The sequence below is a fragment of the Notamacropus eugenii genome, chromosome 2, assembly GCF_028372415.1.
Source record: "Notamacropus eugenii isolate mMacEug1 chromosome 2, mMacEug1.pri_v2, whole genome shotgun sequence".
In the NCBI taxonomy this organism is placed as follows: domain Eukaryota; kingdom Metazoa; phylum Chordata; class Mammalia; order Diprotodontia; family Macropodidae; genus Notamacropus; species Notamacropus eugenii.
In genome coordinates, this window is record NC_092873.1 from 462,299,481 (window position 1) to 462,318,044 (window position 18,564).

At 34.3% G+C, this 18,564-nt stretch overlaps 1 protein-coding gene across 1 annotated transcript in view; it reads left to right on the forward strand.

Moving 5' to 3' along the window:
- The window catches only part of SHCBP1L (SHC binding and spindle associated 1 like), a 39,259-nt gene extending 25,827 nt beyond the window's left edge, over positions 1-13,432 (forward strand). Inside the window, exons 7-10 of the mRNA XM_072648440.1 lie at positions 4,275-4,428; positions 9,386-9,636; positions 11,077-11,199; positions 13,052-13,432. Of these exons, the coding sequence (XP_072504541.1) occupies positions 4,275-4,428; positions 9,386-9,636; positions 11,077-11,199; positions 13,052-13,300 (777 nt within the window). The 3' untranslated portion in view covers positions 13,301-13,432. The remainder of the gene's footprint in view (positions 1-4,274; positions 4,429-9,385; positions 9,637-11,076; positions 11,200-13,051) is intronic.
- Positions 13,433-18,564: the final 5,132 nt, after the last annotated feature.

Consider the following 18,564-nt stretch of genomic DNA (forward strand, 5'->3'; position numbering starts at 1 on the left):
TTATGCCACAAGGTTAAATCTTTACATTTGTCAAACTGTTACTAAAGTGTTACTAAATCACTTTTGTGTTTTGTCTACTCTGTTCTTTTGACCCACCTTTCTATTTCTTAACTAGTACCAGATAATTTTGATTATATATAAAACCAAAGGCTCATTTTTGTGGCATTTCTCTTGGTATTATAATATGGCAGCAAGACATAGGGATACCATTATTTTCAATGAATTAAAAATGAGTATCACACAGAAGGCAGTGGAGAGGTTCGTGGTGATTGGGAAAAGTCTGTAATTTATAACCAAAGAGGAACTCTGAAGAATAATAGTAAAAACTATCTTTAATGTCAGAAAAGGAAGAGAAGATGGTCACATGCAAGAATGAATAATAAGAGCTTAACAGACAAGGTACCTTCATGATGTGAGGATAAAGTGAGAAAGGCCTCTAGCATATATGGTACACACTTGGGATGAAGTTACAAAAAGGACGTGAGCAATTCTTGTACGTGATAGGGATGAGTTGCACTTTGCATTGTTAGAGGAAATGACCCAATTAATGAGATAACAGATCAATTTGAAAAAAGTATCACTGCTTCTAAGGGAAACAGGAATGTCTTGGTAAATTAGTAAATTATGTTATGAAATGAATGTACTTTAACAATTAGGGAAAAATAACAAATGACTATTTGAATAGAACTAGTATTTGAATAGAAAGACCTTGCTAAAAACTTCACTCTTAAATAGATTAACATTTTTCATATCTGTGAAAGCACTTTGTTTGGCAAACCTTTTTAAATATCTATAGGTAAAATTATGCTGGGTAAGCCCTAAAAAACCCAAAGATAATTTTATATTTCTGCAAAAAGTCCATCTTTGTTCATCGAATTGCATTAAATTATTTTTAGATTCTCTAGTACAACAAATATATTCTCTGATTTCTGTTCATGTAAGTTATTCCTCATGGGGAATATAGCATATTGTAGGCTGTTTTGCCCTATAGTTGGAGAAGAAAGAAGAATGGCTGAGCTACTCATTTCTTATTCATTAAGTAAAAGTTTCTTCCTTTCCTCAGAAAATCCTAGTCATTCTTAACTATATAAAACAAAATTTTCCAGGAGCTAATTTTATAGGATAATATGATATTTTAAGGAGTTTAAAGAGTTTGGAAAATTTTATAGTTAAGAAGTTTCTTTTGTAGTTTGGGAAGAGAAGCAAATAGATCACAGTGTGATGTGATAAGCAATGATTTCAGCAGTTCTTCCCTTACCTTTCATCCATTACGATAGATTAACTGATTTAAAACGAGAGGCCTCTGAGGTTCCTTCTTAGCCTGACATTGTATGACTCTAAGTGTAATAAATTGCCAAAGTAAAACCTTAGTTTTTATCACTGTTTCTGTGCTCACTGTTTTGCATAAACAGATAGGGATTATCAAATGAACCAATGAAGTGAAGAAATGCTCGTTCCAAATGACTTTAAAATTATGATTAGCTTGAAAAGAAGGTGAGAAAATAGCAAAGATAAACACTGTATGTGTAGCCCATGGTTTTTTTAACCTAGAGTCCATGAAGATGGATTTCAGAGGATCTGTGAACTTGACTGAGAAAAAAAAATTGCATCTTTATTTCGATGTAATGGCTTTCCTTTGTAATGCTGAATATTTTATTTTTATGCATTTAAAAATATTGTTCTTGAGAAAGTATACAGTAGTTCCACCAGACTGCCTGGGGATTCCATGACACAAAAATGATTAAGAACCCATGCTCTAAATATTATTTAGAACAGTGATCAACTGTAAAAGACTTAGCTACTCTAATCACTACAGTGATTCAAAACAGTTCCAGAGATTCAATCCAGCTCAGACTCTGTCTAGCTGGGATTGTGTCTGGCCTGCTTGTGAATACAAGCGTTACAAAAGCTTAGGCTCCTTAAGAGGCAACCCAATTAGGCGAATCCTTAATAAACTTTGTTTTCTTTGGCTTTAAAAAAAAAAAAAAAAAAAAAAAAAAAAAAAAACAGTTCCAAAGGACTCATGAAGAAAAATGTTATCTGTATCCAGTGGGAGAATTGATGAACTCTTGAGAGCAGATTGAAGCATACTTTTTAAACTTATTTTATTTTTCTTCCTTTTTTTGCAACAGGGCTAATATGGAAATATATTTTTCATGACTTCATATTTATAATTGATGTCCTACTACTTGCCTTCTCAGTCAGTGGGTGAGGGAGGGGCTGGAAGGAAGGAGAAAATGGAAAACTAAAAAAAAAATTTTTAAATGAAAAATTTTTTTACTTTTAAAAATATTTTCCCAGTTACATGTGAAAACAGTTTTTAACATTCATTTTTGAAATTTTGAGTTCCAAATTCTATTCTTAACTCTCTCCCCTCTCCTTTCCCTAAGATGGAAAGCAGTTTTATGTAGATTATACATGTGTAGTTATGTAAAACATTTTCCACATTAGTTATATTGTGAAAGAAAACACAGACCAAGAAGAAAAACATGGAAAAAAAGAAAGTAAAAAATAGTATGTTTCAATCAGCATTCAGACTCCATTAGCGTTTTCTCTAGAGATGGATAGCATTTTTCATCATAAGGCCTTCAGAATTGTCTTGAATCTTTGTATTGCTGAGAATAGCTAAGTCATTAATAGTTAATCATCATATAAAATTGCTGTTACTTTATATAATGCTCTCCTGGTTCTTCTCACTTCATTTTGTATCAGTTCATGTAAGTCTGTCCAAGTTTTCTGAAATCTGCCTGCTTTTTCTTATAGCACAAGAGTATTTCATTTCAGTCATATACCACAACTTGTTCAGCCATTTCTCAACTGATGGGCATTCCTTCAGTTTCCAATTTGCTGCCTCAGAAAAATCTGCTATAAATATTTTTGTATATAAAAGTCCTTTTCCTTTTTTTTTAATCTCTTTGGGATACAAACCTAGCAGTGGTATTGCCAGGTCAAAGAGTATATCCCTTTGGCATAATTCCAAAATGCTTTCCAGAATGGTTGGATCAGTTCATCCACTAATGGTGCATTAGTGTCCACATTTTCCCACATCTTTTCCAATATTTAAAATTATTTTCCTTTTTTTATTGTATTAGACAATCTGATAGGTGTGAGGTGGTACCTCAGAACTGTTTTAATTTCCATATAATAATTTTTAAAAAAGAATCCATGTTCTAGGATTTGAGACTGACTTCCAAAAATCTTCTGTAATCTATAGAATGTTATAGTAGTTATTGAAATAGTTACAGCAGACATGTTTCCTAAAATAAAAGACCATTTCAAGTTATCAGGTCATTAGCAAGTTAACAGGCATTCATTAAACACCTTCTATGTTTTAGACACTTTAGTGAGGCAACAAAGAAAGGCAAAAACTGTCTCTGGTCTCAAGATATGCACTGTGTCATGGGGGAGATGACATGAAAATAACGGTGTATAAACAGATAAATGTGAGACAGTCAACAGAGGAAAGGTAACTAACATTAAGGACCAAGAAGGACTTCTTGCAGAGGCCCTTTTAAGAATTTTAGCAGAGACTTTTAAGGCCAAGAAAGCGAGGAGACAGAATGAGGGGGGAGAAAATTCAAGGCCTGAGGGACATCCAGGGAAAATGCAGGGGGTTGGGAGATGAATTGTTTATGTTTGAGGAGTAGTAAGGAGTACATGAAGGAGAAGTGTGAAGAAGACTGAGAAAAGTAAAGAGATGAGGTTACATGAAGAACCTTAAAAACCAAACAGAGGTTTTTATATTTGATCCTGGAGGTAGTAAACTACTGGAATTTATTGAATAGTAGAGTAACATGGTCAGATCTGCACTCTAGGAAGATCACTTTATTGACTGAGTGGAGGATGGACTGGAGTGGGGAGATACTTGAGAGAGAAAGATAAACTAGAAGGCTAGTATTTTAGGCATGAAGTGATGAGGGCCTCTACCAGGCTGGCAGTATTGAGAATGGAAACTTGGTTACATTAGATAATGGGGGAGGGGGTGGGGAGATGATCAAGTTGTCACTGGCATCTGGGTTCCTACTTAAGAAAAGGAAGAGTGTGGTGTAATTTAGGTAAGGAATAATTTGAAGTCAAAGGACCTGAGTTTGAAACTGAGCTCTGCCTTACTGTCTGCTTGTCTTGGGCCAATTACTTGTCTTATTTCTTCATCACAAAGTGGAAGGATTAGGCTACATGATCTATTAAATTACCTTCTTGTTATAAATCCTGTAATCCTATATAAGTTCATTAAGTAAATCTACTATTAGAAGTAGAGTGTTTCTTTTTTTCAGGTTAAAGACTTATCTTCAGACACACTTCTCCAACAACATGATGATTTAGATCTGGCTTTGGATAGCTGTTACAGTGGTGACACAGTGGTTATTTTTCCAGGAGAATATCAAGCTACAAACCTTGCCTTATTGACTGATGACATCGTTATTAAAGGTTAGCCTGCCTCTTTTTTCTAGTTCTTGGCATCAGAATAATTATATATGGTAAAACTTATGCTTAATTCCATAGTTATAAATGGGGAAATTGTTTTAAGTTCTAGAAACATATTTTTGTGTCAGCCTTCATGTAGTTTTTCCCCAAAAAAATTAGTTGTAAGTTTAACTTTCTCCAGTGTGTCCCTCTTTTACTTCCACATCAAGGATGTGTGATTTTATTAGTGTGAGAATTCCCTCCACTGAGACTACAACCCATTTACAACTTAGGCATTGTACCTTAAAGAGGTTCATGAAGTATACTGCACAGGAGAAAGGATTGGAGTGGGAGTCAGAGAACTTGGTTCCTAATCCCACCTCTTTTCTGTACTGCCTGCATGATGCTGGACAGTTTCCTTCACCTCAGTGAACTTTAATTTTTTAGATCTCTAAAGTGAGGTTGGTTGATATGATTTACAGTCCTTCACATCTGTAGTCTATAGTATTACTAGTTCATAGTCACAGAGGTGATTACTACCAGTTAGGGTTTGAACTCATATTGTTTCCAGTTGTTAATCTCATTTGATTGGGAAAAATCCCAATAACATAAATTCACATACAAACAAAAAACATTTAATTGAAAGGAAAGGCCAAATTGATTGTTTAATTTTATTTTTTATTTAGGTCTGTTTGTCCTAGTCTTCTCTTGAATACAGATGGACCTTCAGTATTGCCTATATATTAAAATTATATGTGTATATTTTTTATCTAGTATAGATGTCACCAAATTTTTTCTTAGATCTAAATAGTGGTATTACATCTGATGTTAGTGACAATAATCTGAAAATGAGTATAGTAATAACTCATGTTAAGATAGGGTTTACAAATCACTTTATTCATAGAAGTGCTGTGAGAGAAGTAGTGTATACATTTATAGCCCTATTTTACAGATAAGGAAACTGAAGTCCAAAGGAATGAAGATGAAATTTGTTATCTATCTCCTAAATGAGAGGTGAATGAGATATATGTTTTTGGACATGTCCAGTACAGGAATTTGCTTTGCTTAACTATGCATATTTATTATAATGGTTTTTGGTTTTTTGTTGTTCAGTAGAGGGCTGACAAAGAGAAAATAAATGCTTGTTAATTAAAGATATATTATAAAATTACATTTTAAAATGATGTTACACAAATCATCTGGACCTTCACTGCAGCAGGGAAGTCCTTTTATTCCTCTCCAAATGATTGCTTATCTCACTCTCTACAAAATTATTTCAAACCTCTTTGCTCTGTAAACATCTTATACCTTTCCTCCTTCCTCTTTTCTCTCTCAGCTGAAATAATTCCTGAAATAATTGAGGCTTTTTGGCATTTCTGTTTTCCTATTCTCTTCATCTCAAAACCTCGTGACATTACCTTCTACCTTCTTTTTTTCCCACTCTGACAAAGAGGTGGTCCTGCTTGCCAAAGCCAAATAATCTCTACATATGCAGTTAATTGTGAGCTCCTTGAGGACAGGAACTTTCTTGCTTTTCTTTGTGTTTCCAGAGCTTAGCACAGTGCCTGGCATACAGTAGGTGTTTTATAAATTGTTATTGACTAGCTGATCTAACTCCTCCAATGCATCTTTATTTAACCCCAGTTTCTCTGCAGCTTTTGTTGCTTTTTTCCCTACTGCATTCAAATGTGCTCCAATCTATCTCATTCTTTTTAAAAAAAATCCTTCAACCTAAATTAATTTACTTATTTAGTGCCATACCAATTAAACTATCAGATAATTATTTTCTAGAGCTGGATAAAATTATATCAGAATTCATCTGGAAGAACAAAAGGTCCAGAATATCAAAGGCACTAATGAAAAGAAATGCTAGGGAAGATGGCCTAGCACTGCCAGATCTCAAAATGTATTATAAAGCAACAGTTATCAAAACCACTTGGTACTGGCTAAGAAACAGAAGGGTAGACAAATGGAATATGCTAGGTACTCAAGACACAGTAGGCAATGAATATAGCAATCTCCTGTTTGATATACCCAAGGACCCCAGCTTCTAGGATAAGAACTCACTGTTCGACAAAAATTGCTAGGAAAACTGGATAGCTGTGTGGCGGAAACTAGGCATAGACCCATGCCTGATACCGTACACAAGAATAAAGTCCAAATGGCTACACGATCCAGGTATAAAGACTGATACCATGGACAAACTGGAGGAGCAAGAAATAGTGTATTTATCAGATTTATAGAGAAGGGAAGAATTTTTGACCGAAGAAGAGATGGAAAGCATTATGAAGTGCAAGATGGATAATTTTGATTACATTAAACTGAAAAGTTTTTGCACAACCAAACCCAATGCAACCAAAATTCGGAGGGATGTAGTATACTGGGAAAGAATTTTTACGGCTAATCTTGGTTATCCCCAAGGCCTCATTTCTAGAATATATAGAGAACTGAGTCAAATGTACAACAATACAAGTCATTCCCCAATTGATAAATGGTCAAAGGATATGAACAGGCAATTTTCAGAGGAAGAAATTAAAGATATCTATAATCATATGAAAAAATGCTCTAAATCACTTTTGATTAGAGAGATGCAAATCAAAATAGCTCTGAGGTACCACATCACACCTATAAGACTGGTTAACATGACAGAACAAGAAAATGATAAATGTTGGAGAGGATGTGGGAGAGTTGGAACACTAATTCATTGTTGGTGGAGCTGTGAGCTCATCCAGCCATTCTGGAGAGCAATTTGGAACTAAGCCCAAAGGGCTACAAAAATATGCATACCCTTTGACCCAGCAATATCACTTTTAGGACTGTATCCCCAAGAGATCATAAAAATGGGAAAGGGTCCCACATGTACAAAAATATTTATAGCAGCACTCTTTGAAGTTGCCAAAAACTGGAAATCAAGGGGATGCCCATCAATTGGGGAATGGCTGAATAAATTATGGTATATGAATGTAATGGAATACTATTGCGCCATAAGAAATGATGAACAAGAAGACTTCAGAGAGGCCTGGAAAGACTTATATGATCTGATGCTGAATGAAAGGAGCAGAACCAGGAGAACTTTGTGCACAGCAACGACCACAGCGTGCGAGAGTTTTTTCTGGTAGACTTGGATCTTCATAGCAATGCAAGGACATAAAAAAATAAAAAATTCCCAATGGTCTTCTAAGGCAAAATGCCTTCCACATTCAGAGAAAGAACTATGGAATTCAATCACAGAATGTAGCAGATCATTTTGTGTGTGTGTGTGTGTATGTGTATTATGTTTTGGTTTGTTTTGATTTCTCCCATTTTAGTTCTACACAGCATGACTACAGTGAAAATGTATTCAATAGGAATGTATGTGTAGATCCTGTATAGAATTGTATGTCGTCTTGGGGATGGGGGGAAGGGGCGAGGGGGGTTTTGGAGGGTAGGTAGGGTGAAAAAAATCTAAAGTTTTATGGTAGTGATTGTAGAACATTAAAAATAAATTAAAATGAATATATTCTAAAAAATCCTTCTTTAGACCTAGTCCCTGCCATCTCTTGGGGCTGTCCCCTCTAGATAGATAGATAGATAGATAGATAAATAGATACCATATCCTCTCTTTTTTAGCTAAGCTCCTTGAATAATTGTCTCCACTTCCTCCTACTCCTTAATTTTGCAGTTTGGCTTCTTTCCTTATCATGCAACTAGAACAACTATATCAAAAGTTACCATGACCTCTTGATCCCTAAATCTTATGATCAATCTTCTCAGCTTATCTGCTGCATTTGACACTGTTGACCACATTCTTCCTTTTAGACACCATTTCCTCTCTGGGTTTTCATTACACGACTTTCTCGTAGTTCTTTTCCTGTCTGACCACTGTTCCATCTTCCCACCTTGTCTTTCCCCATTCACACACGCTGATACCACAGTCATTTGTCTTAAGCAAAGATATGACCATGTGGGTCAGAGGAATCAGTCAACTCTAGTGGCTTCCTATTACCTCTAGGATAAAATATGAACATGAGTTAACTCATAAAGTCCTTTAAAATCTAGCCCCAAAGTCTGTTTTTGGCCTCTACTTCCCTTCCTACACTATTGACACTCCATCTCCTGTCTTCATACCTTTGTAGTGACAATCCCACATGCCTGAAGTGCACACCTTTCTTACCTCCACCTCATAGTCCCTTCTGTTGCAGCTCAAGCAACATCTTCTGCATGAAAACTTCTGATTCCTTCCATCAACTGCTTAGTGCCCTCCCTCCCCAACTATCTTGTATTTAATTACTTGGTAAGCATTAGTATTTATTTACTTTATATTTATATTGTATGTATTTAAGTATCTACTTGTTTCCCCCATTTAGAATGTAAATTCTTTATGAATAGCTTTATTTCCTTCTTTGTATTTCCAGGGCCTCCCATACTGCCTGATACATATAGTAGGCATTTAATAAGTTCTTGTTGTTTGATTAATCTGTTTTCATCACTGTGGTCACTTGCTTACAAACTTTCCATTCTTGATAGATAAGTAGCTGTGACCAAAAATATCATTACCTTGTAGCTAACCTTCTGGTGATGAGATTCTTTGAATCTTTGTCTGCTTTTCATATGATAGTCTTTCACTTAGTCCATGTGTCATGCCTTTCCAGTTTCATAGGAATTACCAGAGATTGTACTATGCTAGCATTAACCTTCAAGAAATCAGTCAAGTCCATGCCACAACAGAGTAGGACTTCAGTGAAGCATTAAAGTAGGCCTTAAGTGAAAGATTTTGAATAGAAAAATGGGTAAGTATAGAGGTTGTTTCTATTGTGCTACCCTGTAATTGAGAAAACAAATTTGGAAAAATCAAGCTCTTGTAGATAAGTGTCTTCTTCAGTTGTTTATTAGACATTTTATTGTATATATGAAAAGGAAAATTTTTATTACTAGATGACCAAAAGACTTTAAATCTGTTCTACTTGTATTAAGTAATTATATATTTTCTTCTGTAAATCAGGAGTTGGACAGAGAGAGGAGATTGTGATCACTTCAGAACCTTCTCGTGACAGTTTTGTAGTATCTAAAGCTGAAAATGTGAAATTGATGCATCTTACTTTGGTACAACAAGGGACTGTGGATGGTATTGTGGTTGTGGAATCTGGTCACATGACCCTAGAGGACTGTGTATTGAAATGTGAAGGAACAGGAGTATGTGTTCTTACAGGAGCGGCTTTGACTATCACTGACAGTGAAATTACTGGAGCTCAGGTATTTAATTTTAATAATATCACTACTTAGAGCATAATTAGAACAAAGTTAAGTGGTTTTCATGTGCAAATAATTGGCAGCTATTTAGAGAAGATTCAGATTTCATATTATTTTGTAAAGTAAAGAAAGTAATCAGAAACTAAAGCAAGCTAATTCAGAAAACAGGTTGAAGAGTACATTTAGGGGGGAAAAACACTAGATCATATTGATTCAAGATGAGAAGACTAGTTTATGGAACTATGACTGAAAAGGTTCTTACTGAGTAAAAACCAAATGTGAATTGATTAATGTAAAGTTCTTATCTTTTAAATAAAACTTTACATTCAATACACACACTACACACACACACTTTTTAGAAACATTTATGAAGTATCAGACATTGCTACAGATCAGTGAGTTAAAAAATAGGACCTAAAAATTCAGAGACAATTCATTTGATAGCTGAAAATGTTATTGATCAAGAGGAAAAAAATCTAATAAGAAATTAATAAAAAATTTTGGAAAAGAATAAAATAAGGAGTAAAATGTTTATTAATTATTAGAATGATGACCCACTTTTTATTTTGGTCCAGGACAAAGAAAGGTAGACTTAAACTGATGCATGAAGAGTACAATTATCCTTTCTACATTGTAGGGGTTAAGGGCACAGCACACCATGATCTGGAAAAATATGTGTAAAATTTTTTGCTTTTCCCTTTGTACCAAAGAAGTCTGAATTTTTTCTTTTTTGGGGTTTTTACAGTACCTTATTGTAAAATTTAGGGTATTTGGTCATAGGTTCTGTATCATCTGCTGGCCTCTTTGCATGTTGTCTGCAATTTCCACAAAACTCCCAAAAAATTCCCATTTAATTTCTTATGCCAACTTGCAATATATCAAATCTTCAAAGGGGAAGGTCGAGATGTGAAAGGGATAACTAATTTCTTGATAGAAATTAACATTGAAGGGGAGATTTTAGAATATCCTTACACTTGTGTAGGATGGCAGGGAATTGGACTACATGATCTTACTATCCCTTCTATCCTTGTTTTCTTTTTTCCTTCCATTTTTATTTCTTAATATTTTATTTTTTCTTATTACATATAAAAACAATTTTTTAACATTTGTTTTTTAAAATTTTGAGTTCCAAATCCTTTCCCTTTCTCCTCCCTGAGAAGACAAGCAGTTTGATAAAGACTGTACATGTGTAGTCACGGAAAACATGTTTCCACATTAGCCATATTCTAGCCGTATTTTCCAAAGGAGATTTCTGCAAGTTTGCCACACTCATATGTTCTTTCATGGTGTTTCAGAATTTAAACACCTATTCCATTCTTTGAATTTCCGTAAGTCAAACAGAAGCCTTTTTTCCTTAAAAAAGAAAACAGTTTCAGATTTAAAGCTCATGAGGTTTTTTAGCTTGTAATTTTTGTTGGCTTTTTGCTTGTTTTTAATTTGCAGGGTGCTGGTGTTGAACTGTATCCTGGCAGCATAGCCATTTTGGAAAGAAATGAAATTCATCACTGCAATAATCTTAGAACTAGTGACAATTCAAAAAGCACCTTAGGTGGGGTGAATATGAAGGTAATCTCATTTTTTTCAGTTATCTTAAAGTTTTTACTGGGAAGAATTTTAAAATATTCATTATAGAAATTCAGATGGTTAAAATAAAGGACAATGGGACATCAGATTTATTCTACACAGTATCAGAATATAAGAAAGGATTCCAGGGGCCTTTTAGTTCAACCTGTATCTAATGAAGACTCTCTTCTACAACTCTGGTTGTCCAGTCTCTACTTGAAGACTTAGTGTGAAGGGGGAATCTTTCAAGGCAGCCTCTTCGATTTTTCTTAGGAAGTTTTTTCCTCATGTAAAACCTAATCTTTCTCTTTGCAACTACCACCTGTTATTTCTAGTTCTGCTTCCTGGAGTCAAGTAGCACAGATCTAATCCCTCTTCTGCATTAACAATGCTTGAAATATTTAGGGACAGTTATTGTGTCCCCTTATTGTCCCCAGTTATTGTATCCAAGCTAAACATCTCCAACTCCTTGTATTGATGAATGAAGAAATAAATGAAAAACCATTTATTAAGTGCTTATGCCGGTACTAGATGCTGGGAATAGAAATTAAAAAGTGAGTCAGTCTGCCCTCAAGGAGCTTTACATTCCAAAGGATACAACACACAAATAAGGGCACTGATGACCAGGGAAGTGAATTTTGGACTGGGGAGTCACAGAGATGGCAAGTTGATCCATTTTCCTATCAAAATGACATGCCTTTTCCTGAAGCAATAGTAGTATTGATTTGATTATTGTGTCCATAGCAAGGGGTAGAAAACAGGAGTGGGAACAATACTTGACAAGGCAGATGAGAGGATGGTCAGTGGATTGATTGTTGGACATATGGTCTGTTTTTGGGCCCTGCTACATATATGTATGTATATGTGAGTTTGTATGTATCAGTCAAGGTTTAAAATGTGATTTCTGGAAGTTTAGTTGGTTGGGTACACTTGGAGATAGGGTACCTGGGGACAGTGGCAGGGCAGGTGACAAAGATAGGCCAACTGGACTGCTAAATGGGACATTCATCCTCATTTCGTATCCTCTCTGATCCTTTCACCATCCTGATGAAAGATGAGTCTTTTAGACAAGACTTTGGACAGAAATTATCTTATCTTTCTTTCCTAAAACGTAGTTCCTAGACCATAACAAGGTATTTCTAATGTGCTACCCAGTACTATATCAGCTTCTTGGTTATGCAACAAAGACTGAGTATCAACAGTTAAATTAATGCTTCTAGATTGTGTTATTCTTAATTCACTTTCTCTTTTCCCCTATTGCTACCATCATTGTAGAATGGATAGTGTGACTACTCTGAACTGTCCCCAGGTGGTCATAATTCTGGTAATAATCCAATTAAGCTTGTCTTTAGATAGCAGACTCAGTCTATCAAAGGGCCCATACATGGAAGATTTTCTAGCTTTTAGAAACTTTTAGAACTTACTATCTGTTAGAACTGCTTTTGAGAATCCAAGGTCACATCCAAGTAGGACTTGTCTGAAGGATTATGTTACATAGAAGAATCCATCAAGTAAGTCTGAATAGAATAGTTACTAGCATTTTAAAAGAATTATTTATGAGGACAATTAAATTTTGTAAGAATATTAATCTAGATATATTAAAGTGATGAATTGGTCATTTTGAAGTATATCTTATAGTTTTTACTATTCAGAGTATGGAAAGCAGCACTTATTAAAAACTGAAACAAGTAGCACTGTTTACAGTTAATGTTTTTAAAGATAGTTATTTAACTAATAGACTGATTAAGCTGAAATTAGGTGTTAATATCACGCTATTTATCTCATCTTTATACTTTTGTAAGGGAAAACATGAAGTTATGCTTTAAAAAACTAATCAATTTTAATACCCCAACAGGTTCTTCCTGCCCCTAAACTGAAGATGAATAATAATCATATTTATAGCAACAATGGATATGGACTAAGCATTCTACAGCCAACAGAACAGTTTTTTATTATAGCAGAGGGAACTCTTAACAAAGGAGCTGCTTCAGGAGATAAAAAAGATGACATGCTTTCCAAAGTAATGCAAAATCTGAATCTGGAAATGAATAATAATAAGATAGAAGCAAACGTAAAGGGGGATATCAGAATAGTCACAAGTTAAAGCATCATGATTCATGTTGAGGATGCGTATTTGAGATATTTGTTTAATAAATAGTTGCTGATTCCCAAGGACATGGTAGTTGTAATTAAGTTTTGAGTTTGTTTAATTAAACTATGAAGATTTTTTAATTAATAGTCTTGGAGGGAATGATTCATTTTAAAAAAAAGTTTTATGCTTTTCCTTTGGATAGTTTCTACTTTAAAAAATATTTTAATTATAGATAAACTTGGGTATCCTGTTCAAGAAACCTTTGAAACAAAATAGATTTAGTAGTAAGGAGCTTACATTCTACTGGGGGATTACAGTAATTACCCAGATAGTAAACACACATATATACCAAGTTCTTCCAAGAAAGAAAGATTTTAGATTATACCTCAGTTTTCTTTAGAAGGAAATTAAGAATTCTAAGGGGTAGATTGAGGAAAGTGGGAAAATCACCCATACAAAGACACAGAGATGGGAGTTAGAATGTCATGTGCAGGGGGTGGGGAATATAGCAAGTCAGCAAGTTTGCCCAGAATATACAGTATGTGAAGGAGAGTAATTTGAAATTAATTTGCAAGCCAGATTGTGAAGGACTTTAAAAGCCAATCGGCAGAGTTTATATTTTATCCTAGAAATAAAAAAAGGGCCACTATGCACCTTGAGCAGGCATGGCATGGTCACATCTGTGCTTTGCTTTAGAAATACCAATTTGGCAATTGTGTGGAAGATGGATTAGAGAAGGAAGAGACTAGATTTCAGAGAGACCAGATAAGAGGCTGTCCTAGTCTGGGCAAGAAGAGCTAATGAGGCCCTGAACCAGGGTAGAAGTCATGGGTAGAGAGAAGCAGCTGCGCAGGAGAGGTTAGCATCTGTAATGTAAAACAAGACTTGATAACTATTTGACTCAGGAGTAAGGGAGAGGGAAATGTTTTCAGGATGATCTTGAGATTATGTCTCAGACTCACTCAACAGAAACTTGGAATGGAAGGGGATGGATTTGGGGGATAAATATGAAGTTTACTTTGGATATATTGAGTTTGAGATGCTGATGGGATGTCCACTAAGGTGGCTGGTAACATAAAACTGTAGTTCAGAAGACAGATTAGGGATTATAAATCAATTTGAAATTTATCTGTATAGAGATGATAGGTGAACTGAAAGCTGATGAGATTACTGAGAACAAAAAAAAAAAAAAAAGGGCTATATCTGAAATTTGTGCATGTTTTTAGTGGGCCAGAGAAGGATGAAGATTAAGTGAAGAAAACTGAGAAGTTACAGAGGTAGACAGGAGAATCAAGAGGGCAAGTCATAGAAGCAAGGTAGGTATTCATGAGGAGGGGAGGGTAGACATTGTGAGAAGTACAGGGAAGTCAAGTAGAATGAGGGCTGAGGAAGGCAGTTAAGAGGTTGTCAATAACCTTGGAAAGAGGTTTCAACTGGGTTGTGGAGTCAGAAGATACAATAGATTGAGAGGTTAGTGGTTAGGTAAAGCTATGAAATACATAGGTGTGTATTCTGGAATTTATTCATGCCTTTCCATATTTTTTTCTTCCAACTCCCTCCCTTCTGGATCATAGATGAAGGAAGCTCTACATTACCATTGAAAATTCATTATAGATGATAGGTTACATTATGAAAAAAAGCCAGTCAGAGTCTCATGTGTTTATTTTACCAAACATCCTCAGTTTGGTAAAAGAAAGAGAAAATAAATGTTATTTTAATACGCACTAAGAGGAACAAATCCAGAATTTCAAATTACAGACATAGGATACCCTCTCACTTTCTTGCTAGTTTTTAGCCCCTTTGTACACTATGTGAAAATTTCTAATCTAGCCAAAGGTGATAATTTTACCCCTTAGGAGAAAAGTGCTCATTTTGACATTAGGAAGATTTTAGTATAGAAATTTCCAACGTTCTTAATTCAGTTATTTGAAATTAGATGTTTGAAAATACAAAGCAAATCTCGCTAAGTTCACATGGTAAGAGGAAAACCAAAAATTATATATCATTTCTTTACGCAAGGATCTGTAATCAGATTGAAATCCAGGATGTCTTGGGAAGACACAAATGGAAATCACTTATGAATAAGGGATCACATTATAGGAAGGGCCCTTTAAATATTATCTTTTCCAGCCTCCTCATTTTAGATAAGGAAACCAAGACCCAGAAATTATGGAACTTGACCCAAGTCATGCAGGTTGTGAGTAGCCAAGCCAGATTCAAACCTGAGTTTCCTTTCAAATCCAGTTCTTCTACTATACCATGTTGCATGGTCCAAGAATATGAAATATCTGCACAAACCCAGTATGCTCTTCTGTGTTTGACTTCACAACCATTAGCCAAACTATGATTTAAGATTGAGGAAGTCCTGTATTTTCATAATCCTAAATAAGGGTGTATATGAGTAACTTGTTGGGATGGATCATAAGGGTGTCTGAATTTAATTGACTGCATTGGGCTTATTTATCCATTTGTAAAACTTAACAACAACAACAAAAAACCTCATTATTTCTTCAAAAATAACTTCATCCAAGGACTTTTTTGTTCTTTTTAAAAATTTTTATTCATTTTGAATTTAAATACAACACAAAGAATTTCCATCTATATAGCAGAACATAAAGAGGATTCAGTATGAAACTATGAATTTCCATTTCATACAGTTTACTTTAAAAAAAAAATCAACTATGTAATAAATACTACACATTGTTTTCAAGGTTACCCTGCTTCTAAGTTTTCTAATCTGCTATGCACTTTTAAATTTATTTTCCCTAGAGAAGACCATTAGATGTGTGTGTGTGTGTGTGTGTGTGTGTGAAACCACATACACATACTTTTATTTATGAATCCTTTCAATGGATGTAGATGGCATCTTCCTTTTTAGGCCTCTGTAGCCAATGTGAGTATCAAAATGACTTATTTGTTTAAAGTTATTCTTAGAACAACATTGCTGTACAGTGTTCTCATGGCTCTGCTCATTTCACTCTTCATTATTTCATGCAAGTCTTTCCATATTTTTCTACATTTCTTTTAGTACAGTAGTATCCTATCACAACCATATACCACAGTTTGTTCAGCTGTCCCCCAACTGATAGGCATCCCCTCAATTTCCAGTTCTTTGTCATCACAAAGACAGCAGTTACAAATACCTTAGAGCATAGTGGTTCTGTTCTTTTTCCCAATCACCTTGGAAAACAAACCTAATAGTAGCATTGCTCATCTAAAGTGCAGTTTTATGGGGTATCATTCAAGATTGCTCTCCAAAGTGATTGGTTCAGTTCACAATTTCACCAACAGTAAATTAGTGTCCCAATTTTCCCACATTTGTGTTCTCCCTTATCATTTTAGCAAAGCTGATAAGAGATATCTTAATCTGCATTTCTTAATTTCTTGCACACCTTAATTTGCATTTCTTTAATCAATAGTGATTTGGAGCATTTTTTTCTTATGATTATATATAGTTTTGGTTTCTTCATCAAAAAACTGCCTATTCATATCCTTTGACCATTTATCAATTGGGGAATGACTCATTGTTATAAATTTGACAAAGTTCTTAGTATTTTTGAGACATGAAACCTTTATCTGAGAAACTTACCCCCTTCCTTTATAGTTTTTTTAAATTAGTTCCTTTGATATTTTTGAGCTTTTTGTTCTTCCAAATGAATTGTTATTTTTTCTAGCTCAGTAAAATAATATTTTAGGTATAAATGCTTCTTATCATTTTAAGGAAAAATCCCTTCATATCTATGCTTTCAAGTGTTTTTTTAAATAGGATTGAGTGTTGTATTTTATCTAAAGTTTATTATGTATTGAAATAATCATATAATTTTTGTTACTTTTGTTTTAAATATAACCAATTATGTTACTAGTTTTTCTTATGTTAAACCATCCCTGCATTCCTGGTACAAATCCCATTTGGTCACAACGTATCATCTTTGGTATTATATTGTTGCAGTCTCCTAGCAAGCATTTTATTTAGGATTTTTGCATTCATGTTCATTAATGAAATTGTTCTATAATTTTCTCTGTTTTGGCTCTTCATAGATTAGGTATCAGTACTATATTTGTTTCATAAGAGGGAGTTTGGTAGGATTCGTTTGGCTATTATTCCAAATAATTTAGTTAATATTGGAATTAGTTGATTTTTAAATTTATCTGGTCCTGATGCTTTTTTCTTAGGAAGCTCACTTATGGTCTGTTCAATATCTTTTTCTAAAATAGGTTTATTTAAATATTCTATTTCTTCTTCTGTTAATCTAGGAAGTTTTATATTTTTGTAAATATTCTTTCATTTCACTTAAACTGTTAGATTTATAGGCATATAACTTGACAAAACAATTCCTTAGAATTGCTTTGATTTCATCTTCACTAGTGGATATTCACTTACATTTTTAATAATAGTTATTTGATTTTTTAAAATCATGTTAACCAATGATTTCTCTATTTTTTCCCCATAAAACTAACTCCTAGTTTTATTAATGTGGTGGTTTTCTTACAATCAGTTTTATTAATCTCACTTTTAATTTTTAAGATTTCCAACTTGGTGTTTCCAAATAGATTTTTAATTTGTCCTTTTTCTAGGTTTTTTTTTTTAATTGCATACCCAGTTCACTTGTCTGCTCTTTTTCTATTTTATTGATATAAGCATACTGCTTTTGCTGCATCTCATACGTCTTAATAGGTTGTTTCATTATTGTTGTTCACCTTAATGAAATGATAGCTTGTTTCTATGATTTGTTCCTTAACCCACTCAGTCTTTGTTTTGGAAAATATGCTTCAATCTGTATTAGATACCATCAATTCTTTCTTTGGGGATGGATAACATCCTAAGTCCTTCAGAATTGTCTTGGATCATTACATTGCTGAGGATAGCTAAAGTAATTCACAGCTGATCATCTTACAATATTGTTGCTACTAGTACACGGTACATTTCATTTTGCATCAGCCCATGTAAGTCTTTCTAGGTTTCCGTGAGAGCATCCTGCTCATTCTTTCTTAGAGTACAATAGTATTTCATCATAATCACATACCACAACTTGTTCAGCCATTCCCCAACTGATGGGCTTCCACTCAATTTGTAATTCTTTACTTCTTTGCTGCTATGAATATTTTTGTACAAATAAGTCCTTTTCCTTTTTGTCTTTTATTTCTCTTGGGATACAGACCTAGTAGTGGTATTGCCAGGACAAAGGGCATAGGTGGTTTTATGGCCAGCCGTTTGGACACAGTTCCGAATTGCTCTGCACAATGTTGAAATCAGTTCACCACTTCACCAACACTGC